The sequence below is a fragment of the Anser anser genome (assembly GCF_964211835.1).
Source record: "Anser anser genome assembly, chromosome: 3".
Classification (NCBI taxonomy): Eukaryota; Metazoa; Chordata; class Aves; order Anseriformes; family Anatidae; genus Anser; species Anser anser.
Window position 1 is genome coordinate 79,207,455 of NC_139722.1, and position 27,353 is coordinate 79,234,807.

The window sequence follows — 27,353 nt, forward strand, 5'->3', positions numbered from 1 at the left end:
AAAATCAGGAAGCACATGAGAAAAGCAGTACCAAGCAAGGAGTTGTGACATGTTAACGCTAAAATTCAAATCATTTGTTGCAGCATCTTCATTCCCAATGGTACTATAAAAACGTCCCCAGGCAAGCTGCAAGGCAGTACATATTTAACATCCATACCTGCCCCTGGCTCGCGGAGGATTCAACTGACAAAACTCCACCTAGTGAGAGGATGGGGCATACTGCATATTCAGCGTTAAGTATGAATGTATCTAATGGCAAAATCAGCTCTGGAAGATAGTAAACTTTATGATATTACAGTGTCCTGATGTTGGTAAGGCCTCGTATATCTAGCCCAGATCAGAGTAGACTACAGCAGAGCCTCTTAATTTTAATCAGATTTTGAGAAACATTATTTTTAAATTTCACCTTATTACGCTATGTGCTGACTTTGTAAGAACATAACTGACAGTGTAACTAGCATCTCTTGGCTTTTATCACCTTGCTGCCTCATACATCCACCTCACGAATGTTGACTGACCTGAAGCTCTTCGACATCACTGGAGATTTATTAATGGACTTGGACTTTGAAACAGGCCCTCAACATTCTCCTTCTGATGATGATGTAATAATAACGGAAATACACCACTGGTGTTGTATGTCCAAAAGGTTTTAATATATGGTCCTCACTGTTCAGAAAAGTTATTGCATTAAATTCTAATACATAAATTCATCTGAATTTAAAAAGAAAAATCATTTTACACATCACAATTTTGTCACAGCAGCTAAAGGAAACCAGATTTTATATGCAATTCTCTCAAGAGAAATAATAACTAGCAAAATTACAGCTAGCTCTTCCCCAAATCAACAAAACTGCTATTGTATTGTTCAGTAGTTACTGCAAATCCCAATTTGAGCCACACTACCTCCACAAGTGAGCAGCTCAGGAAAAGAAAAGTGACATTCAAAACTGCTGTCTGCAAATCTGAAACGTATTTATTAAACAATGACTTTCAGCATGTGTCGGCTTTGTCTGTAACTGAATTAACACACAAAGTGGGGCTAATGTAATTTAAACACCATTTTCCTTAAGCCATTGTTTTTCTTTCCATATGACTTTAATAGATTTGCAAGTTAAAAATTATCAGTGCTCCTTACACCAGCTTATACAATTCAAATGTGTGGATTTGTAACAGGCACATGAAAATGACATTTGATCACCAAAGTGAAAGGTCAGATTCCCTGATCCATTAAAGCCAACATCCACGTAAGCCGACTGCCCCACAGATAACAGCAGATACAAGATCAGGAGGACCTGCATGCCTTAAATAGATTAATGCCCTCCCTTCTCCTTGTCTTCCAAAATGCCCACCATCATGCAGAGTTCTCACTTAAAATCCACTTGAAAATATTTCTCAAATTAAGTAAATCCGGATTTCTACCTTTGCCTATTTGAAACAGTTGACAGAAAATATATTACTTTAATACAATTCACCAGGTTCTGGTATCCGAGAGAGTCCACTAGTGGAAAAAAAAAAAATACGCCTGTTCGGTGCTCTCTTGAAGCTAACATTCACATGAGTGCTAACTCTCCTCAGCCCTGTACTTTAAATTAAAACTATAGTTATTACAGTGGTTTTCAAACAGTTTTAGCTCAGAGCACTGAGTTACACTTTAAAAAACATTGTTTTTTGATTTTCTAGCAAAATACTCAAACGTTGGAGAGCAAGCAAGCAGACACTTCGCAAAACCTGACAGCTCAAAATGCATCCAAAGATCAAGAGAATGAAAACTAGTCACCAAAGCAAAGGCTGCATTAAACCAGAAGTGTGAAAACATGGAGAAATGATACACCTCCAGTATAAGCAATAATGGAGACAGAATGTTTTACTAGTGGTTTCTTTTGTTTGCTCACGCAGTCATGAGGCATTCATTATCATGACACAAATTGCAAAAGCTTTCATTTGAAAACACAAGAGGAATAGGATACTCAATTATTCCAGTTAAGATCACTTATTGAGGGTCTAATCCAATGTTAAACTGCAGCAATTTTCTCACAATTAAGGTCTGCACTAAAAGGGAAGTTTGTGCAGTTTAGAAGGTGATGCTGACAGCTTCCTAAAGGCAGGCTTTATGTAAGACTTGGCTTATTTTATCTCATATTTTGCCACTTACTGAACAAGATAGGCATCACCATTCAATCCAAACAAGAAAGCATTCGCATAAACTTCCCCCACCTACACCTGAGTTCTCAACCAGATAACAGTCCTTGTGTTTTCTGTAAAAAGGATTGTTCTTGGTTATTGCTGTATTACAGGAAACAGTAATATTTTCAGGAGAGTTAGGGTGTGTATTTTGAAGATGACGTGATTTACAAAAAGCCCTAAACCCTGTCTTCTTATTCTCTGCTGCTTCTGTACAGCAAAACTAGAATCCAGTTTCTTCCAAGCGGAGCAGTATCTTATGATTCTCTCCCTGTTTGAGCATATCAAGAGCATTTATGCCTCTTCGCTGTGGTTTCTATCAGCAGGTAATGGCCCATAAATCATTTACGACAGCACCTTGAGCAAGAGCGCATACCTCACCACGTGGAGCTGAGCCCAGTGAAGTCCATGAAAAAACAAGGGGAACGCAAAGGGGAAGGGAAGAAAACTATCCTCATTTGTTCTCTGCAGGGATCGCGCGTTTCTGACAACAGTGGGTTTGTCTTCTAAGAGCAGTATTTTAAGCTGACAGGCAAGCTTATTAGAGGAAAAAGCCCCTTCACCTAAACACAAAAAATCTATCCAAATGAGATTTTTAATTTAGATCTGTCTCTGGAATGAATGAAGAGATTTTGCACGTAGGAGAAACTGAAGAGTCTGCATTGCTACCAAAGGAATCACAATGTGCAAATCCACATTATCTGCGGTGCTGAGTCACATCTAGATGGTGGATGTGCCTCACCAAATACCACACCCTGGGAGTGTTTTAGCATTTCCCCTTCCACCAGAACACTGCCTTAAAAAAAGAACTCGGACAATGTGACGAGAAGTGATCTTTTCCTGCTGCACAGTTTACATATATTTAAGACTTTCACAAACATTTGGCCAAAAATTGTACATCATAGTATTTCCCAAGTCACAAACACTACACCAACCACTCTTACAGGATATGCTGTCCAAGCAACCTCAGTCCTACCTCTCACTCCCATACACCCTCCCAAAAGAAGTGTTGAACTCTTGAAGGCTATGACTGTAATTTTTCAGCCTCTGTAATGCTGCAGCTAGCCTTCCACATTTTTCAGGGACTCAAAAAACCATTTAGTTCATATATTCACTGTACAACATTTTCAGTAAGTGCCTTCACGCCCTGTTAATAAGAAGAGTTAGTTCACTTCACACCACAGAGGTGGTACTTTCTGGGTTCACACGCATCAACCTCGAAGCATTTCTCAGATCCTGCAGCTGCTTGGCTGGCTTTCCAACTCCTTCCTCAAATCTTTTTTCCACAACAGGAAGGACAGTTTCATAAAGGAAGGATGCATTCTGCCTAATGAATGCTTTCTTCTCAGGGTCCTGTTCACACCGTAAACTGTAATCAACGTGCTGCACAGCCACTAGGATGATTTCCACAAGACTCTCCAAAAGAACCATGTGTAGCTCTGGAAAGTAAAGCTTTAACGCTTCCTCCAAGAAGGCCATAGTCTGCTTAGTGAAAGCTACTACGGTATAGCTAAGGTTGACCCAGCAGTCATCACCAGTGTACTGGTCGAAATTCCCCACCCCGCAGCTCCTCATCTCCTCTCTGAGCTTCCCCAGAGCCTCTGGGGTCATGAGGTTCATCCTTCTCCACATCTCCTCAGAGTTGCGGTGCTTAGTGGCCTCGATGATGATATCCTTGTAGCTCTGTAAAGCACCTTTGATATCCTTTACCAGGAGGGCATGAATGATGAAGGTGAGATCCAGTCCAATCTCGCTGAGCTGCTTGCAGTGCTCTTTGGCTACCTTGGGTATTAATGAGAAGCAAAGTGTTAGTAGCTTGCGTGCCCCCTTTACACTTCAAACATTAACTTTTTTTCAATCATTCTCAGAAAGCAGGGAAGCATTTGTCATGTTTCATTTACTTCTTCTGCCTTAAGAAAATCCTTATTAATAAAGAAATCAATAACTGAAAGACAAGCCATGCATGTCAAAAATACTCTGCACAATCACTTTACAACTCCTTCCTCCCCCCCATCAGTAGCTACTATAAGTAAAGATACCATAACCTGAGAGAGCTAGTCCCACAAAAAGATCAAGGCAGCATAGTCCAGAGTAGGCTTGGAAAACAAACAAAAAGCCTTCAAAATACTCATCATTCAGATGGGTTTTTACAAGTTTTAGGATCTCCTACTGGTCAACGGCAAATTAAGAACGAACACATTCTGTGTTTCTGATAAGGGCAGGGTTTTTCTTACTGTGCATTCTCATCTTAACACTTTCTTCTGATAAACTGAAAAAAACACAAACCAACCCCACGTGACTATGAACTGTTCAATGCAGGAAACCTCTCCAGCAACACTCTGTCAACAATTTCTAGGGTTAGAAATGAAGATTTGCAAACCTTATAGCTTGCGTTCAGGCCACCTCGTCACACCACCCTCTGTGGTCACACTTACCTTCACGCACTCCGCTGCGGTCGACAAGCTCTCTTTGCTGTCAAACACCTGCTTACTGAAGGCATCTACAAACATCCTCATGGACGAGCGGGCCCACACAACGAAGGCAGAGTAGCAGCCGTTGTTGCCAGCGAAGTCCGTCTCAAACTCCCTCGCCGTCTCTAGAAGGCTGGTGAAGAAGACATGGCAGAGTTTGTGGATGTAGAGCAGCGTGGCGCCTTCGATGCGCAGCTGCCGGATGGCCGTGTGCACCGCAGCCGCCCGGTTCTTCAGGAAGAGCTCGCACGCCTTGGTGGACTGACCCAAGCGAATGAGTTGGGACACAGCTCGGCGCGTGGCCCGCGGCCCTCCTCGCAGCGAGCGGTCTGGAGACAGCTCGAACACCAGCACGTCCGTGAGCTGCCGGACCCGCTCATCCACCTTGGCCCGCAGCTCCTTCACGGGCTGGCTCACGGGCTTGTCCCCCAGGTACTCGTTGAGCTTATCTAGGAGGTCCACCGCTCCCTCGAAGTCCCGCTGAGCGATGCAGACGTCCAGGTCCTCCGGCAGCTCCTGGATCCACTCAAGCGAGAGGTCGACCACCTCTTCCTCTGCAGAGGGCTCTTCCTCCTCTTCCTCATCCTCCTCCTCGAAGGGGTTGGTGGACTCGGGGGGCGTCGGGGCGGGCCGGGGCAAGGCCTCCTGCTCCAGGCGTCGCTTCTCGCTGAGGGCCCGGTTGCGCTTGGTCTCCTCCAGCACCTCCAGCCACTCCTTCTTGATCTTGGCGTTCTCGGCCTGGAAGATGCGGCTCTCGGGGAACATGAGCAGCTTGAACATGTCCTTCATGGGCGGGTTGTCCTTGACGTTGACCACCGCCAGCCCGTCGAGGGGGTAGAGGGCGTCGTAGCGGTAGGCGCCGCGGCGGTTGGGCAGGGCGGTGGCCACGAGCAGGCAGTCGTTCATGAGGAAGGCGTGCACCCGCTGGATCTGCGCCATGTGGTCGGCGTCGTACTCCACCAGGTCGCCGTTGTACACCAGGTACTTGCCGGGGCTCTCGGGCAGCAGGTCGCGGCAGCCCTCCACCTTCTCCAGGAGGGTGGTGAGCGTCCGCTGCCGCCCCTCCTCGCCGCCGCCCGCCGCCTCCTTGGCCGACAGCGGCAGGAACGGGTCGGCGGCGGCGGCGGCGCGGCGGGGGCCCAGGGCGGGGTCGTCGCGGTCTGCCTGGAGGAGCAGGGCCTGCGTGACGGCCTCCATGATGCCCTTCTGCTCGGTGAGGATGTGGCTGAGCTGGTACATCTCGCTCTCCAGGTAGCTGATCTCCCGCGCCGTCTCGATGAACTGCCGGTAGTTCTGGTAGACGTTGCGCTTCAGGCTCTGCGCCGTCTCCTCGCTCAGCGCCTGGATGCGCTGCCGGTGCTCCTGCAGGTCCCGGTCGCCGTCCGACTGCTGCGACAGCTGCTTCACGTACTCGCCCGCCACGAAGCCGCCCGACTCCAGCTGCCGCCGCAGCCGGCTGCCGCCGCCGCCGCCTTCCCCCAGCGCCATGGCCCCGCCGCCGCTCCGCCGCCGCGCCCGCGCAAACAGCGCCGCGTACGCCACCTGCGCACTAGAGCGCCGCGGACGCCCCCGGCGCTACGTAACGCCGCCTGCGCACGCAGCGCTGCGTACGCCGCCGGCGGGCGACGGCGCCGGGGGAACGGCGGAGGGAGGGCGACGAGGCGGGCGCATGCGTAGTTGCGAGGCTGCGCCGTTTGTGGCGCAGTGCGCGTGCGCGGAGGCCGTGGGGCCGCCAAGATGGCGGCGGCGGGGGCGGCGGAGGGGGAGGACGGCGACCTGGCGCTGGCGCTGCAGCTGCAGGAGCTGTGGGAAGCCGAGGACGGGGAGGCGGTGGCGGCCCGTGCCGAGCCCCCGGCCGTCCCCGAGCCGCTCCGGCCGCTGTCGGTGGTGGACGAGGCGTGGGAGCTGCTGGACCCCAGCCCCGACGTGCGCGGCCTGTTCGTGCAGCTCAACGAGGCGCTCTTCTGGGGGCGCCTGGCCGCCGTGGAGGTGGCGTGGAGCCCCCGCATGACGCTGTACGGCTCCGGGACGGGGACGGGCTGGGAGCCGCGGGCAGCCCCGTGTCTTGCCGGCGGGGACCGTGCGGGGCGCCGCTCGGTCCCTGTCGCAGGGTTTGGGGAGCTTTGGGGTGCGGGCAGCAGGTGTGCAGCTCAGGCTGCTGGAGTCTTACCCCCTCTGCTCCTTAGATTGGGGTATTGAGCTGCTAGAAGCAGAGTTCGGTACCGACACCAAAATTTGAAACGCTTTCTGATAGGTCAACCCACTGCGTAAAGGTTCAGTGAGAGTCAAAAGAAGTAGAGGGAGGATGAAATTGCAGCAGCCCCCAGTGTGGACCCACAGCCCCTGCTTTAGATGTTTCTCTCCATCTGGAGTTTTAATGAAAGCAGTGCTTTCCTTCATGGACACGTTAGCTTGGAATATTCTTTTATTTTATTTTATTTTCAGGATTGCCAGCTATTAATAAAATGTTCATAAGAGTTCTAATAAATTATACTTTATCTTTTGGTAGTTCCATCACAGTTTATTAAGAACAACTTGTGAGCTTTTATTCCTTGCTTAGTGATGTCGAGTTCTTGGAGCAACTACCAAAAGCGTGTTTCATATTCAAAGCTACTTAGCGTGTGTTGGAAGGGGCCAGCATTTTAACTCCCAGTTCTCAGTTTACTTCGTGTATTGCAAAAACACATAGCTTTCAATATCTTGTTTCTGTGTCTCTTTCAGCTGTGCTGGAGTGTGTAGATATGAAGGAAAAGGTGGAATGTGTTCTATTCGTTTAAGTGAGCCGCTCCTTAAGTTAAGACCGAGGAGGGATCTTGTTGAGGTATTTGAAAATTGCTTATGAACCTGCACATAAAACATAGTGCACCTCACCCCCCATGTTTTACATTTCGTAACGCAATTTTTATGTATGGTGACTTAGAGATCATAGAACAGTGGTGACTATTGCTGTGTTTGTATTGCTTGTGTGGGCAGTGTCATTTTAGTTGCATGCTCCTAAAGGAGCAGCTCCAAGTAGGAGTCTAAAGACACTTTTTTTACTCACTTGAAAGCCAAAAAAACACATTTCTTTGCTTCTAAATTATTCTTTAATATTGAAAACAGAATAGTCTGAAAGTGCAAGTGGGAAAATGGCTGTAGCTTCATCTTTAGGCCAGTAGCAGAAAACAAGGATATAGGGTATGACTGTAAATATATTTTTGTGCTGCTTGTTATGCATCTGTCAGACTACTCATTTGAGTTGGCTCGACATTCAGTTTTGCTCAATGAAATAGAGTCTCAACCTTTTTACAAGTATCTCTTTCTTTCGTTGTGGAGGGGATGACCCCTTTAAAGATCTGACTGGGCTTGAGGATTATTTTTTTCCTTTTTGGAATGTCTCTTTGTAAGTATTTTATGGAAATTGAGTTATTCTACCCATCATATTAAGTATTGTGTTTTTATGACCCAGGTTCAACATGCGAACGCATGAAAATTAGATCAGTACCAATATAAATGTAAAGGAGTAAAATACTTCCAGCTTAATTCTGAAATTATATGTAATGCTTTTCAGTTAATAACTAATAATTTTCGTCGTTTCAGACACTGTTACATGAAATGATTCATGCGCTGCTCTTTGTCACTAATAATGACAGAGATCGTGAATCTCATGGGCCAGAGTTCTGCAAACACATGCGTCGCATTAATCGCTTGACTGGAGCCAATGTCACGGTAAGCATAACCCACCTGATGTAATATATTTTTTTTTCTTGATTTAGTAACAAGTTTTTCGATATTCCGGATGTGGTATAAGTAATCTAGTTGTTTTTCCTTGGTACCTCCGCAGTTGACACCATTATAAATTTGCATCTAATTCTGACAATTACATAGCTATTTTGTTGGGGGGTGATGGAGGGAACAAGTTGAGGAAGATGCAGTGAGTTTTTAGTCATATAATTACCATACATACCCTCTGTACAAATTTTCCTGTAAAGTTTGTTTTAACCTCGAAACAACTTACGAGTTCAGAGACAGAATAGTATTTGTGGAAGAGCAGTCTGTTTTAGTTCAGATTTGTATCAGTAGAGGCTGATGAGTGGATGATACTTAAAATTCGTGTCCCTGGTAAGATCAGTTCAGATAATAGCTGGAGGGAGAATGCAACACTAGTATTGTGTACAATCCATTCTAAACAATGTGTTGTTTAGGGTGTAATAATAGATATACTTTTAAAGTGGTTTTATTGCAGTTCAAGCAAGATAGCCAGGACATATAGCAATATATCTTTTCATTTTTAAAACTGTTTATTATCTAAAGAACCAGCCAGGTTCACCTGTTTTAACCAGTAATGTGAAAATCGTGGCAGTAATATATCTTGCGGATTAAAATGTAAAACCAAGGTGTGGGGAACAGGGAAAAGTTGTTTCTCACAGTAGTGGTAGAATAAAATTTTTTCAAAGCGGGGCAGTAAAATTCAGTGGAACAATGCAAGGGCTTTTCAAATCACAGAGCACTTGTCAGTGTTCAGGTCCCCTAGAAGAACAAATCATGTTTATTTTGCGAAGAAGGCACTTGGAGAAGGACTTTCTTTATACTATATCTATTCCATTAGCAGATAAACTCTCTTTTTGCTTCTGGACGCATTATTGATGTGCAGAAGTACTTTATCTTTGACCTGTTTTATGAAAGAATGGAGTGATGGTGTGTGTGTATATATGAAGTTTGTAGAGATAGTGACTAATAAAATTAGAAATTTTTGTATGACTGGTGCTCCTTTTTGTTTTTTAAACCTAGATCTATCACAATTTTCATGATGAGGTAGATTTGTACCGCCAGCACTGGTGGCGATGCAATGGCCCCTGTCAAAATAGAAAACCTTATTTTGGGTATGTGAAACGTTCGATGAATAGAGCACCCTCTGCACGAGACTTCTGGTGGGCTGAGCATCAAGAGAAGTGTGGAGGTACCTTCATAAAAGTGAAGGAGCCAGAGAACTTCTCTAAGAAATCCAAGGAAAAAAACGAGCCAGCAGAACTTCCAAATTCCAAGTCAACTAACAAAGGTATTTAAAATATTCTTTTCTTTTCCAAACTGTTTCTGTCCTAACAGTTCCTTGAACACGTACACGTCCACCCTTATGTGAACTTTGTTACTATTACGTAGCAAAGAACAGAGCCTATTTTGTATGTGCATTTCTAGGCTCTTTCTCAAGTGTTTGCAGAAGACTTATTTTGCTGCACTGTTTTCAAGCAGCAGACTTTTCATGTGAAGCATAAAATTCTAAGCCAGTGGTTTGTATATGAAAAAGTTACTAGCTTTTCTCTTTTGCAGACAAGAAACACGTGGGTGCTAAGAAAGATCTGATTCCTTTTAGTGGAAATGGCTATCGGCTTGGAGGAAGAGATGGACTCTCAGAAAAAAACATAAATTTCATCAGCAGCATTAAAAACAGTGAAAAATCTGATTGGCAGCATCGATCAGCAGGAAGCACAATACCAATCCCTAAAAACGAGATAAAATTTGAAAAATCACCCCGTAATGGTATCTCTTTTCCGTTCTATACTGATGATACCAGTAAGAAGGTGAACTTGGCTTCGAAGCGTGATTTCCCTAAACTCTCTGTTGCTGATACAAAAGCGTACAAGAATGTTGGCGGATCACCTGTTAAAATTTCTCGTGCCACGGAAGAGCAATCAAAGCAAGGCTCTGCAAAAGGCAAGAGGGCTTTACCATGCTATAATAACAGGCCACCAAAACTAACTTGTTTTGAGCAGGCAACAACGGGTCAGGTAGCATCTGAGAAGAAAGGTTTGGAAAGTAGAGTGCAGCAATGGCCAAAAAAGGAAGACAAAACTGCCTTTGAAAACTATTTCATAAAAAAAGAGAATACTGATACTACTTTAAGTATAAATACACCCGTGAAAACCAAAGCTGAATCTACAGTGTCCTCTTCTGCAAGTTCCAGTGCTACTGAATGGAAGGAAAAAAAAGTCAGTTGTCCTGTTTGCCAGGCTGAGGTTTTGGAGCCTAAAATAAATGAACACCTTGATTCTTGTCTTGTGTAAAGCCTCTCGGAGGGCTGCCTTGAAAAAAATAAACCAAGGCTGAAAACACTGCTTGAAAACTAGTTTGCTCAGGGTTTGCTTAGCTGTAGTTGTTTCTGTGTGCCTGTCCGGAACTGCAATTTAAACTACTGTCAGCATGCTGAAGAGTAAGTTCTGTGGAGCTGCACATCAGCACTGACTGGAAAACTAGCTGCTAGTTGTGTTACAAAAACTCTAATGCTCATGTTTTAGTAGGTGGATGCTTGTGCTAACGTTCTTATTGCACAGCCTGGGTATTGCAAGAGAAGGTGGATACTTGCTGAACTGCAAGTTTTCAAGGCAGTTTTAAAAATGAAGACATTTTAAGTCCTGCTAATTTATCTTTGTTCCTAGGACCATTTTTTACATATTTTTGGCTGTTCTTAAAGTTAACCACTTGTAATAGATAAACATTGTCTACTGTAACGTAGTTAAACACCAGATAGTTTTAGAACAGCAAGTATTTTGCTTAAGCCACCCTTACACTCTCAAGTGGTCCTTCTAACCTCTGACCTTTTAGAGAAGATAGATGTGAATGAGAAACTCACGGGAAATCCAGAGGGGCAATAAAGATGCTAAGAAATCAAACACAGAATACTTGGTAGATTAGGAGGAGGCTCTAGGCTATGAGGGCTCAATTAAAAATAAATAAATAACGGGGCTTTGTTTCCAAGAGGATTTGAAAGCTAGCTATTCTGTTAAAAGTTGCAGTGGTCAAATGCAAGCTAATAAACTTCGGTCTTCTGTGCGTCTTTTGGTCGAGGATCCCAGCTAGGTTCTCCATCCACTTTTTTTTCTGATGTTTTGCACAAACTTATTGATAGCTTACTACTTCTCAGCATACAGGTATTATGTACATGAACTGCCCCACGTGGGCTGGCTCTGGTAAGTGAAAGTGAGGAATATTGGGAGCAAGACTGGTAAAGACTGTTTCTGGCCATGTCATAACAGGCTTCACAGTTTTTCAGTTTTCAGTTAAGCTTCCAGTGCTTTACAGACCAAAATGGCATTGAATTGACTTTAGCTGACAGTCTTTGTTCTGCTACTTCAGTAAGTCAGCCAGTTTGGTGTTTAGTATTCATCAGGCCAGGCAGTTGAATACTAAAGCCATTGTGCTGTAAATTGTGGCTGCTGAGCAGATGTGTATTCAATATAAACCTTCTGAAATGTTTACCGTTCTTTTTGCTGCTGAAAGTACTTAACTGGTTAAACGATTAACAGTTTGATCCCTTACTTGTAAAACTGGTTATGATTATTTTTGTTAGAAAAGGGAAAAAAAAAATGCTGTTTCATATAATACCAATGCTACAACTTTAAATGGCTATATTAGCCTTAGATACACGTATTTTATCTTTATATACAATACTTGTAGTTCTTTTTTGAGACAAATAAACTGATGTGCAATAGAATTTGGTAAGTTATCTTTACTCTTTTGTAATGGTGTATTTTAAAGTTTTGACGCTACAGATGTTTAATATGAATCAGTTTGTTCTTGCATTTCCTGAATAAATTGTTAATTTTACATTTTCATTAATCCTGGTTTTCACATGACAGTCATGGCCATCTTACATTACTCATCAGTGCTTTCAATTGCTTATCCAGTAGCTGTCTGGTTTAATAGATCCTTTCTATATCAACATTTTCCCTCTTTATATTTCCCTTTATATTCACCAATACCCATTTTTAAATTGTATTGACCTCTGCCATGTCTGCTGTATGTATAGACCAGTTTAACTTGTGTTGCATTTCATTGAAAAACGCTGATTTTTACACAAACTGCTTCTAAAACTTAATTTGGCATGTTCATTTTCCATACATTGTTCTTAAAGCCACAGTGTCTATTAGTATTTCCAGTGAAACGTGACATTTACAAGGACAGCATTACTCGGAAGTATTTGGACGACAAGGTGTGTTTTTTTTTTGGTGGTGGTGGTGTTCTTTTCTTTTTATGACAAGGACTACAAGTCTCTCACATGAATTGTTTTTTGAGAGATGTTTCTCTTATCAGGAAACTGATGAGAACAATAGTTTGTCTTCCCAACTGCAACTGGTGAGAGTAAAGGAGAGGAGCAGATTATGGGTACTGTCAAATGTATTGTCATACTGGAATGGAATTTTTTTTAATGTTGTCTTTTACATCAACAACGTTTATTTGAACAGCAAATAGAAAACAAATGTGGGAATTGATCTGTAGTATTCAGTGAATAATATAGCCTATGAAGGGGAAAAATAGTATTAACTATTAACATTGGAAAGTCCCATTTCAAATATAAAATGTCCTAAAGATGCAGTAAAATATCTTTTTTTTAAAAAAAAAAAAAAAGATCAATTTTGAGTCAGAAAACATCCTTCATATCCACCCAGCTTTTTCAGCTGTTTTTAACAGTTCATGGCCTCATTTTTGGGTATGTTACTGTGAATGCTATTTCAGTAAGATGTAGTTCTTGAATAGTTTCCATTACAGCATTATGATAATGAGCACCATGCATGCTTTTTAGAATTTGCTAGTAAATTTGGGTCAAAGGGAAAAAATTTTGCTTTCTGTGTCAGTTGTCTTTGTCCTGAGCGAGCTTGGAAACTGCCTATAACAACACAGGCTGGTAGAGTAATGAATATTGAACAAACTGTGCTCTTAAGTTGCCTTGAAAATGGTTATTGAGCAAGAAACCCTGAAGGTCAAATATTTTCAAGTATTTTTTTTTTTTACTTTTAATGGAAACATTATCTAGGAAGTTGGAGCTCCTGTTTCCACCAAAGCAGAATTTTTCTCCAGATTAATAAATGAGCATCTTGCCAGAAGATGTGTAATAGGAATAGTCTGCTCTATAACATGTCTAAAAAGTGATAATGTGCCATTCTGTACTATCTCCCGTAGTACAGCCACTGTGTATTCACTTGGGATATCTAGGTGCTATAGGAAGTATAATCTTACAGCAAGTTCAACCCTAATTCCTCTGAGTAAGCTGATGAGCAGGCTATTTATGTCTAGGTGGAAGTATGATTCTCAGGGGAGGTACTGTTGCTTGCCCTGCATAGGAATTAGGTACGTGAGCCTCCTTTCTAGGAATGCTTTCAAGAGAGCTCAACGTTCATGTAGAACAGCCTTCAGCAGGGCTTATCCTATCATGTGCCACCTGCTGCTGTACTGTGTAATGATGTGTTCCAGAAAAAAAAATAAAATACAAGGGGTAGGGAGGGCTTAGTTGTAACTGGGCAATTCGTGAATAATCCCAGAAATGTAAAGTGGCTTTTCAAACTTCAAGCTTCTCTTCTCGCAGCAGCAAGATGTACTGTGGAGTAAATTTACTGTAAGGATTTTCTTCCTTGTGTGTTCTTCTGAAGCCCCTTGGTTCTGTTGTGCTTTTCCATCCACACAGAACATGCGAGCCAGCACTCATTCATTTTTTGCTCTAAAATATTCAAGTTCTGACTTGCGTCTGATCTATTACTGCTGAAGTCTGAAGATTGATTAAACAATTTGTATATGAACTCGAAGACTCTGCATTAAATTGCCCTTAAAATGTAAATTACAGGTAGACAGCCATGAAAGTGTCTTGCATTTCAGTATGTTCTGTACTCCTATATATTAAAAAACACCAAGACGGCAGGCTGTGTGGGACACCTTGGGATTCTCCAGCGGGCCACTAGATGGCACTCCTTACACTTAAGGAATCCTTATTTTTTCCTTTCCAGCCTTTACAGAGAGAGAGCAGGAAGTGTGGAATTAGCACCTTCTTGTTCCACCTATACCGGCACTCCAGGCTGAAGATGGGTCAGGGCCCCAGACTGGACCATAGCTGAGGTAGAGGAGGAGGAAAGGCAGGGTGAGGAAAGGAAGGTAGGTCTGCTGCCATCTGGGAGCTAAGAAGCAAAGTGTACAGCTAAGTGGCTTTTCTATGAGAGTTTAACTTCTCTACGAGAGGGACTGGGAAGATGAAACAGGAGCTCCTTTTCAGGAACTCAGTAAATAATGCAAAGGGCATCCTTTTGTGGTGCATGTATACCATGCCTCTTGCTGTGAATTTTTTTTTTGTCAGAATTTGGCATCAATCCAGCTCTACAAGAGAGGCGGGACTGAGCTGTTAAGGAGCCAGAGAGGGTCACAAAATAAAAAGCTTGTCTCCTGCTCCTTGGCCAAGCTTGGGAGCCAAAGGGGTGTGACAGGGTAGTGTGCTGTATGTGTGTAAAAACTTTAAAAAAAAAAAAAAAAAAAAAAGGAAGAAGGCAGTGTCCTTAATCCCTCACTTCCCTTTTAGCTTCTGCCAGGCCATTTAAGACTAGATTAAGTTTCTATCTAAGAAGGTGCAGCAGCTTGGCCTGACTATCTCGCCTTGTCTGTCCCAGCCATCCCCTACTATTGGCGTCATTTCATCAACATCCTTTTTCGCCTTAGACCTGTCATTTCATAAACTGTGAGGCAACGAGTGTTTGTGCAGAATAGCTGCGAAGAGAAAAAAGATCTGGGGCTGTTCATCAGAAAGGAAGGTTTGGGGAGCTGGGGGTTGGCCTCTTCTCACAGATAACTAGTGCATAGGACTAGAGGGAATGGCCTCAAGTTGCGCCAGGGGAGGTTCAGGCTGGAAATGAGGAGACATTTCTTCTCAGAAAGAGCAGTCAGGCATTGGAACGGGTTGCCCAGGGAGGTGGTGGCGTCACCGTCCCTCTGGGGGCTTTTAAGGAAAGGCTGGACATGGTGCTTAGGGACGTGATTTAGTGGGTGATATTGGTCATGTGGGGGTGGTTGGAGCAGATCATCTTGGAGGTGTTTTCCAACCTTAATGATTCCATGATTTTATCCAACCAACAGCCATTTTGGGGCTTTCCTCTTGATGGGGGCTTCCACTTTGCCCCCAAGAGGGGTTTTGAGGAGAACCGTGCCACGGCTGCCTAGCTTGGATGTGGCTCTGGCCACGGCTCCTTCTCACTGAGAAATCCAGGGCACAGTCCCAAACAAACATGGGGGGCTCAGGCCCACCGCCCTGCTGGTCAGGCATTCTCCCCGTGTGGACTGCAGCGGCAGCAGCAGGCTTCGAAGACCGCCTGCCCGCGTCCTCCCCAGCCTCGCCGCGGCCTTTGTCGCCTGCCGGTCTCCCGGCGACAGGCCCTGTGAGCTCACACAGGGCCGGGCATAAGAGCAGGCTGCGGCTGGGCACCGCTGCTAGTGCTGGTGGTCACTGCTGCGAGAGCTGTTGGTCACTGCCGCTAGTGCTGGTGGTCACTGCCGGAGCTCTGCTCAGCGTGACAGCCATCTCCAGTGTTCTTTTGTGTTCATCAGGAGAGAGCAGGATGAAGTTCGACCTGGCTCTCCTCCTGGCCATGGCTCTGGCCGTGGCTGTGTTCCGCGCCTGTGGCCTTGGCCTCTGCGGCCACCGCCGCTGGGAAAGGGTCAGGGTCAGCAGGAGCCTTGGCATCAAGCACCAGGTCTCCAACTGGCCCTGCAGCCTCGGCCTTTCCAGCTGCCCCAGCCGGATCCGGCTCAGGCTGAACACCATGGTCCCTTCAGAGGGCCCACAGCAACGTCCCGTCGGCACCGAGCGCCAGCCCTCCGAGCTGCCCTACCCCCTGGGCCACTACTGGGAATACCTTGCCCAGGGCAGGAGCGTCTGGCTGCTGTGCAATAACCGGGACGCCATCTGCCTCCTCGGCGTGGGGCTGCTTGCCCTCAGCCTCTGGAGAAGTGCGAAGAGATACAGCAGACAGGTGAGTGGTGGAGACGCAGTGTGCAGGAAAGGGCCAACCTGTGGCGAGCGGACCACAAGGACCTTGGCCACAAGGCTTCCCAGGAAAGAACAAAACCCAGCAGGCATAAAGAAGCCTTAGCAGGCCCCGAGAGGCCCTCTGCCTCTTCCCCAGCCGCACGGCTGACAGCCGCTGGGAGCCCCAAGCATGGGCCAGGGCCTGCCGGTGCTGTTGTGAGGCCCCGTGACTGCCCGGAGCAGTGCTATGAGGCTGGACGCTCCAGAGGAAGCCGAGCCCAGCAGGACGATTCTCCACCCCGCGAGCCCTCAGCCATGCCCTTCACTGTGCTGCTTCTCTTTTTGCTTCCAGGGAACGGTCCGGTGGGCCTCAGCTTCCGTGGGGACAGACCACCGGGGAAAGGACGCTCTGGGTGATTGTGCCTCGCTCTGCCGGATGGAGGCCAATGCTGCTGTCGTGGTGAGGTGCCTGAAGCACCTCTACCAGCTCCGCCTGCAAGAGCTTGGGCTCCCACTGCCCAGGAAGAAGGCACAAAACAAGCACAAGAAAAGAACAGTCCTCTTGCATACCCTCCGCAAATTCATCTAGAGCGTGCATGCTGTGTATCGGTGACAGGAAAGGCAGTGCGGCGAGTGAGTGCTGCTGTCCATGGGTTTGGGGAGGCTGATGCTCCAGGAGAAGGGGGGAGAGGAGCTAGGAACCCACGGCTGCGGGTTGCGCCGCAGGAGCCCATGACCCAGGAGAAGGGGCCCATGTCCCTGGGAGGTGGCAGTGGCCAGGGAATGCCCATGACCTGTTGGGTTAGCCCTTGGACTTAGGACCTCCAAGGCCCGTGGGAGGGTAGGCATCGCACCGGGAAAAGGGGCAGGTGGAAGGAAGTGCCTGGCTAATAATTCTGGCACAGCATTTTTCACCCATCTGACAGTCAATTCTCTTCAGATTGACAGCGAGCCGGTGAGGCAGGACACACCTCAGCCCTCCGAAGGCTCCTGCGGTGAAGGCACCTCCCCTGACAACCGGATGCCAACATCGCCCTGAACACCGCCTCCCTGCACGGGCACCACCGACAATGCCAGCTGTCCCCTGGTGGGCTGCCCGTGCTCTGCCAGCGCAACAGCCAGCGGGGACTCGGCATTCATCTCATGAGGACCTCCGAGGAGAAGTTCCCTTTTCCATCCTCCCAGAGGCACCGCTGGGACTGCTGGCATCCCAAAGGACATGGCTCTGCTTTGTTGCTCCACAGAGGACAGCAGGAGCATGCGTGTGCAGCAGAGCTGGCTGGGGGACTCCTGAACATTTCTGTTGGTAGCAGACCACATCTCCCAGCTGAATAAAGATCATCCGTACAGGAACTTGTGTCCTTTTGGCACCAAGGGGCTTGGGGCAGCAGCCACACGGGAGGCAGTGGGGCAGGTGAGGGCTGCTGCGTGTGGGTTTTAGAGAACACACCTGCAGAGGAATGAGGGAGCTGGGCTGGGAGAGGAGAGCTGTGAGGTGCCGCCCAGGCGCCTATGCCCCAGGAGGAGAGACCACATCCTGGCAGGGTGCCCGTGTCCCACTGAGGTTTCCTTGGGGGTGCCCATGGCCCTGGGAGGTGGCAGTGGCTGGTGAGTGCCCAGGACCCTGTGAGTCATGTGCCTGGGGGACTAATTCCAGACTAACTCCGCTCCTACTTCACAACACTTTGCATTTGAAGGCTCTGCATGGGGACCTGCAAAGTTTGGATCAATGGCAGAGGCCAAGGGGATGAGGTTCAACATGGCCAAGGGCCGGGTCCTGCGCTTTGGCCACAACAACCCCATGCAGCGCTACAGGCTTGGGACAGAGCGACTCGAAAGCTGTGCAGAGGAAAAGGATCGGGGGGGTCGATGCTCACCTGAACGTGAGCTGGCAGTGTGCCTAGGTGGCCAGAAAGACCACCAGCGTGCCTGGCTTGTATCAGGAATAGCGTAGCCAGCAGGACCAGGGAGGTGGTTGTTCCTTGTATTCATCTGTGGTGAGGCCGCACCTCGAGTGCTGTGTTCAGCTGTGGGCCCCTCACTACAAGAAGGACATGGAGGCCCTGGAGCGTGTCCAGAGAATGGCTAAGAAGCTGGTGAAGGGCCTGGGACACAAGTCCTGTGAGGAGCGGCTGAGGGAACTGGGGTTGTTTAGTCTGGAGAAGAGAAGGCTCAGGGGAGACCTTATTGCTCTCTACGACTACCTGAAAGGAAGGTTTGGGGAGCTGGGGGTCGGCCTCTTCTCACAGGTGATAGGACTAGAGGGAATGGCCTCAAATTGCGCCAGGGGAGGTTCAGGCTGGAAATGAGGAGACATTTCTTCTCAGAAAGAGCAGTCAGGCATTGGAACGGGTTGCCTAGGGAGGTGGTGGCGTCACCGTCCCTGTGGGGGTTTTTAAGGAAAGGTTGAACATGGTGCTTCGTGAGTCATGTCCCTGAAGATAAGAGAAAATGTTTTTATAAATACATTGACACGAAAAGGAGGACTAAGGAGAATCTCCATCCTTTATTGGATGCGGGGGGAAACTTAGTGACGAGAGATGAGGAAAAGGCTGAGGTGCTTAATGCCTTCTTTGCCTCAGTCTTTACCAGCAAGACTAGTTGTTATCTGGATACCCAGTACTCTGAGCTGGTGGAAGGGGATGGGGAGCAAGACGTGGCCCTCACAATCCACAAGGAAATGGCTGGTGACCTGCTACAGCACTTAGATGTACGCCAGTCGATGGGGCCGGACAGGATCCACCCGGGGGTTCTGCGAGAACTGGCGGAAGAGCTGGCCAAGCCGCTTTCCATCATTTATCAGTGTTGTGGTTTAACCCAGCTGGCAGCTGAACACCACACAGCCGTTCGCTCATCCTCCCCCCTCCCTCTCTGGGATGGGGGAGAGAAACGGGAAAGTGAAGCCGGCGAGTTGAGATAAAGACAGTTTATTAAGACAGGAATATAATAATAACAATAATAATAATAATAGTGATAATGATAATAGTATTAATAATAATAATGTGTACAAAACAAGTGATGCACAATGCAATTGCTCACCACCCGCTGACCGATGCCCAGCCTATCCCCGAGCAGCCGGCCCCCCCACCCCGGCCAGCCACCCCTATATATTGTTTAGCATGACGTCAGATGGTATGGAATACCCCTTTGGCCACTTTGGGTCAGCTGTCCTGGGTCTGTCCCCTCCCAGCTCCTGCTGCACCCCCAGCTTGCTCACTGGCAGGACAGAGCGAGAAGCCGGAAAGTCCTTGGCCTGGTGTTAGCACTGCTCTGCAACAATTAAAACATCAGCATGTTATCAGCGCTCTTCTCATCCTAATCCAAAACATAGCACCCTACCAGCTACTAGGAGGAAAAATTAACTCTGTCCTAACTGGAACCAGGACAATCAGCAGTCCTGGCTATCGGGGGAGGTCCCAGTCGACTGGCGGCTAGCAAATGTGACGCCCACCTACAAGAAGGGCCGGAAGGTTGCCCCGGGAAACTATAGGCCTGTTAGTTTGACCTCAGTGCCAGGGAAGCTCATGGAGCAGATTGTCTTGAGTGTCATCACACGGCACTTGCAGGGCCACCAGGTGATCAGGCCCAGTCAGCATGGTTTTATGAAAGGCAGCTCCTGCTTGACTAACCTGATCTCCTTCTATGACAGTGACACGCTTGGTGGACGAGGGACAGGCTGTGGATGTGGTCTACCTTGACTTCAGTAAGGCTTTTGACACAGTTTCCCACAGCATTCTCCTCGAGAAACTGGCTGCTCTTGGCTTGGACTGGCGTACGCTTTGTTGGGTTAGAAACTGGCTGGGTAGCCGGGCCCAAAGAGTTGTGGTGAATGGAGTCAAATGCAGTTGGAGGCCGGTCACTAGTGGAGTCCCCCAGGGCTCAGTACTGGGGCCAGTTCTCTTTAATATCTTTATTGACGATCTGGATGAGGGGATCGAGTGCACCCTCAGTAAGTTTGCAGACGACACCAAGTTAGGTGCGTGTGTCGGTCTGCTTGAGGGTAGGAAGGCTCTGCAGGATGATCTGGACAGGCTGGACCGATGGGCTGAGGCCAAATGGATGAGGTTCAACAAGGCCAAGTGCTGGGTCTTGCACCTGGGGCACAACAACCCCAAGCAGCGCTACAGGCTGGGAGATGAGTGGTTAGAAAGCTGCCCGGCAGAGAAGGACCTGGGAGTATTGGTGGATAGTCGGCTGAATATGAGCCAGCAGTGTGCTCAGGTGGCCAAGAAGGCCAGCAGCATCCTGGCTTGCATAAGAAACAGTGTGGCCAGCAGGTCTAGGAAAGTGATTGTGCCCCTGTACTCGGCTCTGGTGAGGCCACGCCTCGAGTACTGTGTTCAGTTTTGGGCCCCTCGCTACAAGGACATCGAGGTACTCGAGCGGGTCCAGAGAAGGGCAACGAAGCTGGTGAGGGGTCTGGAGAACAAGTCTTACGAGGAGCGGCTGAGGGAGCTGGGCTTGTTCAGTCTGGAGAAGAGGAGGCTCAGGGGCGACCTTATCGCACTCTACAGGTACCTTAAAGGAGGCTGTAGCGAGGTGGGGGCTGGTCTATTCTCCCACGTGCCTGGTGACAGGACGAGGGGGAATGGGCGAAAGTTGCGCCAAGGGAGGTTTAGGCTGGATATTAGGAAGAACTTCTTTACTGAGAGGGTTGTTAGGCATTGGAATAGGCTGCCCAGGGAAGTGGTTGAGTCACCATCCCTGGAGGTCTTTAAAAGACGTTTAGATGTAGAGCTTAGGGATATGGTTTAGTGTAGGACTTGTTAGTGTTAGGTCAGAGGTTGGACTCGGTGATCTTGGAGGTCTCTCCCCGCCTAGGTGATTCTGTGATTCTGTAATTCCAGACTAACTCCGCTCCTACTTCACAACACTTTGCATTTGAAGGCTCTGCATAGGGACCTGCAAAGTTTGGATCAGTGGCAGAGGCCAAGGGGATGAGGTTCAACATGGCCAAGGGCCGGGTCCTGCGCTTTGGCCACAACAACCCCATGCAGCGCTACAGGCTTGGGACAGAGAGACTCGAAAGCTGTGCAGAGGAAAAGGATCGGGGGGGTCGATGCTCACCTGAACGTGAGCTGGCAGTGTGCCTAGGAGGCCAGAAAGACCACCAGCGTGCCTGGCTTGTATCAGGAATAGCGTAGCCAGCAGGACCAGGGAGGTGGTCGTTCCTTGCATTCATCTGTGGTGAGGCTGCACCTCGAGTGCTGTGTTCAGCTGTGGGCCCCTCACTACAAGAAGGACATGGAGGCCCTGGAGCGTGTCCAGAGAATGGCTAAGAAGCTGGTGAAGGGCCTGGGACACAAGTCCTGTGAGGAGCGGCTGAGGGAACTGGGGGTGTTTGGTCTGGAGAAGAGGAGGCTCTGGGGAGACCTTATTGCTCTCTACGACTACCTGAAAGGAAGGTGTGAGGAGCTAGGGTTCAGCCTCTTCTCACACATAACTAGTGATAGGACTAGAGGGAATGGCCTCAAGTTGCGCCAGGGGAGGTTCAGGCTGGAAATGAGGAGACATTTCTTCTCAGAAAGAGCAGTCAGGCATTGGAACGGGTTGCCCAGGGAGGTGGTGGCGTCACCGTCCCTCTGGGGGCTTTTAAGGAAAGGCTGGACATGGTGCTTAGGGACGTGATTTAGTGGGTGATATTGGTCATGTGGGGGTGGTTGGAGCAGATCATCTTGGAGGTGTTTTCCAACCTTAATGATTCCATGATTTTATCCAACCAACAGCCATTTTGGGGCTTTCCTCTTGATGGGGGCTTCCACTTTGCCCCCAAGAGGGGTTTTGAGGAGAACCGTGCCACGGCTGCCTAGCTTGGATGTGGCTCTGGCCACGGCTCCTTCTCACTGAGAAATCCAGGGCACAGTCCCAAACAAACATGGGGGGCTCAAGCCCACCGCCCTGCTGGTCAGGCATTCTCCCCGTGTGGACTGCAGCGGCAGCAGCAGGCTTCGAAGACCGCCTGCCCGCGTCCTCCCCAGCCTCGCCGCGGCCTTTGTCGCCTGCCGGTCTCCCGGCGACAGGCCCTGTGACCTCACACAGGGCCGGGCATAAGAGCAGGCTGCGGCTGGGCACCGCTGCTAGTGCTGGTGGTCACTGCTGCGAGAGCTGTTGGTCACTGCCGCTAGTGCTGGTGGTCACTGCTGCGAGAGCTGTTGGTCACTGCCGCTAGTGCTGGTGGTCACTGCTGGAGCTCTGCTCAGCGTGACAGCCATCTCCAGTGTTCTTTTGTGTTCATCAGGAGAGAGCAGGATGAAGTTCGACCTGGCTCTCCTCCTGGCCATGGCTCTGGCCGTGGCTGTGTTCCGCGCCTGTGGCCTTGGCCTCTGCGGCCACCGCCGCTGGGAAAGGGTCAGGGTCAGCAGGAGCCTTGGCATCAAGCACCAGGTCTCCAACTGGCCCTGCAGCCTCGGCCTTTCCAGCTGCCCCAGCCGGATCCGGCTCAGGCTGAACACCATGGTCCCTTCAGAGGGCCCACAGCAACGTCCCGTCGGCACCGAGCGCCAGCCCTCCGAGCTGCCCTACCCCCTGGGCCACTACTGGGAATACCTTGCCCAGGGCAGGAGCGTCTGGCTGCTGTGCAATAACCGGGACGCCATCTGCCTCCTCGGCGTGGGGCTGCTTGCCCTCAGCCTCTGGAGAAGTGCGAAGAGATACAGCAGACAGGTGAGTGGTGGAGACGCAGTGTGCAGGAAAGGGCCAACCTGTGGCGAGCGGACCACAAGGACCTTGGCCACAAGGCTTCCCAGGAAAGAACAAAACCCAGCAGGCATAAAGAAGCCTTAGCAGGCCCCGAGAGGCCCTCTGCCTCTTCCCCAGCCGCACGGCTGACAGCCGCTGGGAGCCCCAAGCATGGGCCAGGGCCTGCCGGTGCTGTTGTGAGGCCCCGTGACTGCCCGGAGCAGTGCTATGAGGCTGGACGCTCCAGAGGAAGCCGAGCCCAGCAGGACGATTCTCCACCCCGCGAGCCCTCAGCCATGCCCTTCACTGTGCTGCTTCTCTTTTTGCTTCCAGGGAACGGTCCGGTGGGCCTCAGCTTCCGTGGGGACAGACCACCGGGGAAAGGACGCTCTGGGTGATTGTGCCTCGCTCTGCCGGATGGAGGCCAATGCTGCTGTCGTGGTGAGGTGCCTGAAGCACCTCTACCAGCTCCGCCTGCAAGAGCTTGGGCTCCCACTGCCCAGGAAGAAGGCACAAAACAAGCACAAGAAAAGAACAGTCCTCTTGCATACCCTCCGCAAATTCATCTAGAGCGTGCATGCTGTGTATCGGTGACAGGAAAGGCAGTGCGGCGAGTGAGTGCTGCTGTCCATGGGTTTGGGGAGGCTGATGCTCCAGGAGAAGGGGGGAGAGGAGCTAGGAACCCACGGCTGCGGGTTGCGCCGCAGGAGCCCATGACCCAGGAGAAGGGGCCCATGTCCCTGGGAGGTGGCAGTGGCCAGGGAATGCCCATGACCTGTTGGGTTAGCCCTTGGACTTAGGACCTCCAAGGCCCGTGGGAGGGTAGGCATCGCACCGGGAAAAGGGGCAGGTGGAAGGAAGTGCCTGGCTAATAATTCTGGCACAGCATTTTTCACCCATCTGACAGTCAATTCTCTTCAGATTGACAGCGAGCCGGTGAGGCAGGACACACCTCAGCCCTCCGAAGGCTCCTGCGGTGAAGGCACCTCCCCTGACAACCGGATGCCAACATCGCCCTGAACACCGCCTCCCTGCACGGGCACCACCGACAATGCCAGCTGTCCCCTGGTGGGCTGCCCGTGCTCTGCCAGCGCAACAGCCAGCGGGGACTCGGCATTCATCTCATGAGGACCTCCGAGGAGAAGTTCCCTTTTCCATCCTCCCAGAGGCACCGCTGGGACTGCTGGCATCCCAAAGGACATGGCTCTGCTTTGTTGCTCCACAGAGGACAGCAGGAGCATGCGTGTGCAGCAGAGCTGGCTGGGGGACTCCTGAACATTTCTGTTGGTAGCAGACCACATCTCCCAGCTGAATAAAGATCATCCGTACAGGAACTTGTGTCCTTTTGGCACCAAGGGGCTTGGGGCAGCAGCCACACGGGAGGCAGTGGGGCAGGTGAGGGCTGCTGCGTGTGGGTTTTAGAGAACACACCTGCAGAGGAATGAGGGAGCTGGGCTGGGAGAGGAGAGCTGTGAGGTGCCGCCCAGGCGCCTATGCCCCAGGAGGAGAGACCACATCCTGGCAGGGTGCCCGTGTCCCACTGAGGTTTCCTTGGGGGTGCCCATGGCCCTGGGAGGTGGCAGTGGCTGGTGAGTGCCCAGGACCCTGTGAGTCATGTGCCTGGGGGACTAATTCCAGACTAACTCCGCTCCTACTTCACAACACTTTGCATTTGAAGGCTCTGCATGGGGACCTGCAAAGTTTGGATCAATGGCAGAGGCCAAGGGGATGAGGTTCAACATGGCCAAGGGCCGGGTCCTGCGCTTTGGCCACAACAACCCCATGCAGCGCTACAGGCTTGGGACAGAGCGACTCGAAAGCTGTGCAGAGGAAAAGGATCGGGGGGGGTCGATGCTCACCTGAACGTGAGCTGGCAGTGTGCCTAGGAGGCCAGAAAGACCACCAGCGTGCCTGGCTTGTATCAGGAATAGCGTAGCCAGCAGGACCAGGGAGGTGGTCGTTCCTTGCATTCATCTGTGGTGAGGCCGCACCTCGAGTGCTGTGTTCAGCTGTGGGCCCCTCACTACAAGAAGGACATGGAGGCCCTGGAGCGTGTCCAGAGAATGGCTAAGAAGCTGGTGAAGGGCCTGGGACACAAGTCCTGTGAGGAGCGGCTGAGGGAACTGGGGTTGTTTAGTCTGGAGAAGAGGAGGCTCGGGGAGACTTATTGCTCTCTACGACTACCTGAAAGGAAGGTTTGGGGAGCTGGGGGTCGGCCTCTTCTCACAGATAACTAGTGATAGGACTAGAGGGAATGGCCTCAAGTTGCGCCAGGGGAGGTTCAGGCTGGAAATGAGGAGACATTTCTTCTCAGAAAGAGCAGTCAGGCACTGGGACAGGTTGCCTAGGGAGGTGGTGGCGTCACCGTCCTTGTGGGGGTTTTTAAGGAAAGGTTGGACCTGGTGCTTAGGGACGTGATTTAGTGGGTGATATTGGTGGTAGGTAGGTGGTTGGGCCAGGTGATTTTGGAGGGCTTTTCCAACCTTAATGATTCTGATTGTGATTTTGCCCAGAGAGGTGTTGGAGTCTCCCTCTATTCAAACCCTGACTGAGCAGCTGGGTCAGGGTGACTGCTCAAGGGTAGGGACCTGCACCAGACCTTCTCCAGGAGCCACTTCCTACCTCCACAGCCCTGAAATTCTGCCTTACTACCCCACAAGCACTTCAGGATGGACCGAAATTACAGCTGAAGGCAGTTAAGATCCATCTTGCCCTCGCAGTGGAATAGCCTAGCAGTGCGCACACCATCTCCAGCCATCGGTCTGTTTCCAGCTGCTGCTTTTGTTTTGCTGCTTTTTGTTTTGTTCTCTCCCTGCAAGGTTGAGCACAGGCAGCTCTCCTCACTGCCCCCACCCAGGCCACAACCAGGAGGGACAAAGCCCCAGCCCGAGCATCAGAGACGCCAGGCGGAGCCGGGCACGTGGCATGACAGGCAGGAAAAAAAGGTGAAAGGAAGCTCTGCCCTGCCAAGCCTGGCAGAGGAGTGGGCAGCTGTGTCACCACTCCTCACTGCCTGGCTGGAAAGGCGATTTTTTAATTGTTGCTTCTTCAATAAGCCGTGAAGGGGGAGCCAGGATTATCAGTGCTTCAGATGACGCGAATTAAAGCTTAGATGTAACCAACTTGGAATGTACCTGTAAGAGACTTAGGAGGCAGGAAAAGCATCTGATGGCAGGAAGTGGGAGGGATTTCAGGCACTGCAAAACCCCAAAAGACTATTCAAGCTATCTGGCAACATTTCCCTGGCAATTTCACAGAGTTAAGGGGACACCACCCAAGAGGTTTTACTGCTAACATTTGTGCAGGCACTTGCTTCTTGAAATGCAGTTTTGTCAAAGCAGACACATGTCCTTAGTGGTAAGTAATGGCTTTGGAGCTTTTTGCAAGGCATTTTGGATGCCAGCATTCTCCAGAAAAAAACGAGGACACCTGAGGTTGGGGCAGGATGCATAAAATTGCCTTAATCCAGGCTTCCTCCCAATTCCTTTACATGCTCTAGAAATGTTGAATTCCCTCAGGACTCTCCTGTAGCTGAGCTCTCCCAGACTAAATGTAAGGCTTTGTACCGCTAGCAGTGCATGTGCTGAACCACTTGTAGGGTTGTGGGCAGTCTGTGCCCACCCTGGAGCAGATACCTAGAGAAATGGGCCTTAACTTCTTCAGAAAGGGCAGGGGCAGCAGAAATCTCTGCTGTTGAGCAAGCATCCCCAGCACTGGGTTGTTGTATGATTTGTTGATCCCAGCCCATGCTGGGACATGTGCGCACAGGCACTTATTTTTGTGTTGAAGTGTTGTCATTTTCAGGAGATTTACAGCTAGATGCTCTGTTTGTGGATCCTGCACCAGTTTCCAGTCTCCTGGAGTCGGTCCCTACCCAAACTTCATGTGAAATGGCTCCTGGGTGTCCAACAGCAGGGACGTGGGGCTCACAGCAGCAGCCGGGGGCAACACTCCTGGCTGGGACTTGGCACAGGCTCTTCTGTAGGCATTTTTTTTTTCTCTCCTCGTTCAAGGGCTTAGCTACCACTTGACCTCCTGGAATCGCCCAACAACCCCAAATATTTCCCTCAGCCAAGTATTTTATGATTTAATCCACTGCCCACATGAAAGTAGAGTAGAAACTCCTGGAGATCAGCTGAAAGTGCTTGGGACAATGCTTCAGGACTCAGCGCCGCCTGGAAACCAGGGCTCTCGTTGGACAAAGGCGAGGATGCAAAAGCGTGCAGGGCCCCCCAGGCAGGTGCATTGGCAGGAATGGCATGGGGCAC

The 27,353-nt window shown here is 49.5% G+C and overlaps 4 protein-coding genes across 5 annotated transcripts; 3 read left to right on the forward strand and 1 right to left on the reverse strand.

Annotated features, from left to right (window-relative positions):
* Positions 1-631: 631 nt before the first annotated feature.
* EXOC8 (exocyst complex component 8) lies at positions 632-6,287 on the reverse strand. Its single transcript, XM_083831088.1, has 2 exons — positions 4,617-6,287; positions 632-3,963 (listed from the first exon to the last, which is right to left on the reverse strand). The coding sequence occupies exons 1-2, from the start codon at positions 6,138-6,140 to the stop codon at positions 3,355-3,357; spliced, it is 2,133 nt and encodes a 710-aa protein (XP_083687214.1). The 5' UTR covers positions 6,141-6,287; the 3' UTR covers positions 632-3,354.
* A 43-nt stretch (positions 6,288-6,330) lies between these two features.
* Positions 6,331-12,120, forward strand: SPRTN (SprT-like N-terminal domain). Its single transcript, XM_083831089.1, has 5 exons — positions 6,331-6,667; positions 7,374-7,473; positions 8,232-8,360; positions 9,423-9,690; positions 9,960-12,120. The coding sequence occupies exons 1-5, from the start codon at positions 6,390-6,392 to the stop codon at positions 10,691-10,693; spliced, it is 1,509 nt and encodes a 502-aa protein (XP_083687215.1). The 5' UTR covers positions 6,331-6,389; the 3' UTR covers positions 10,694-12,120.
* A 140-nt stretch (positions 12,121-12,260) lies between these two features.
* Positions 12,261-19,235, forward strand: LOC310897441 (uncharacterized protein). 2 transcript variants are annotated; one of them, XM_083831092.1, is made up of 4 exons: positions 12,261-14,549; positions 15,987-16,411; positions 16,760-17,040; positions 17,348-19,235. In XM_083831092.1, exons 2-3 carry the CDS (start codon positions 15,998-16,000, stop codon positions 16,994-16,996), a joined length of 651 nt encoding a protein of 216 aa, XP_083687218.1. In that variant the 5' UTR covers positions 12,261-14,549; positions 15,987-15,997; the 3' UTR covers positions 16,997-17,040; positions 17,348-19,235. The 2 variants fall into 2 exon arrangements, with proteins under 2 accessions (XP_083687218.1, XP_083687217.1); XM_083831091.1 differs by having other exon boundaries at positions 12,261-16,411; positions 17,348-19,234.
* A 457-nt stretch (positions 19,236-19,692) lies between these two features.
* LOC310897444 (uncharacterized protein) lies at positions 19,693-24,925 on the forward strand. The gene is made up of 3 exons (XM_083831103.1): positions 19,693-23,070; positions 23,419-23,699; positions 24,007-24,925. Exons 1-2 carry the CDS (start codon positions 22,657-22,659, stop codon positions 23,653-23,655), a joined length of 651 nt encoding a protein of 216 aa, XP_083687229.1. The 5' UTR covers positions 19,693-22,656; the 3' UTR covers positions 23,656-23,699; positions 24,007-24,925.
* Positions 24,926-27,353: the final 2,428 nt, after the last annotated feature.

Coding starts and splice junctions, on each gene's coding strand:
- SPRTN (XM_083831089.1), top strand. CDS start 6,390: ATGGCGGCGGCGGGGGCGGCGGAGGGGGAGGACGGCGACCTGGCGCTG. Junction 6,668..7,373: donor TGGAGCCCCCGCATGACGCT/GTACGGCTCCGG, acceptor TGTCTCTTTCAG/CTGTGCTGGAGTGTGTAGAT. Junction 9,691..9,959: donor TTCCAAGTCAACTAACAAAG/GTATTTAAAATA, acceptor TCTCTTTTGCAG/ACAAGAAACACGTGGGTGCT.
- EXOC8 (XM_083831088.1), bottom strand. CDS start 6,140: ATGGCGCTGGGGGAAGGCGGCGGCGGCGGCAGCCGGCTGCGGCGGCAG. Junction 3,964..4,616: donor CCGCAGCGGAGTGCGTGAAG/GTAAGTGTGACC, acceptor TTAATACCCAAG/GTAGCCAAAGAGCACTGCAA.
- LOC310897444 (XM_083831103.1), top strand. CDS start 22,657: ATGAAGTTCGACCTGGCTCTCCTCCTGGCCATGGCTCTGGCCGTGGCT. Junction 23,071..23,418: donor CGAAGAGATACAGCAGACAG/GTGAGTGGTGGA, acceptor TTTTGCTTCCAG/GGAACGGTCCGGTGGGCCTC.
- LOC310897441 (XM_083831091.1), top strand. CDS start 15,608: ATGTGGCTCTGGCCACGGCTCCTTCTCACTGAGAAATCCAGGGCACAG. Junction 16,412..16,759: donor CGAAGAGATACAGCAGACAG/GTGAGTGGTGGA, acceptor TTTTGCTTCCAG/GGAACGGTCCGGTGGGCCTC.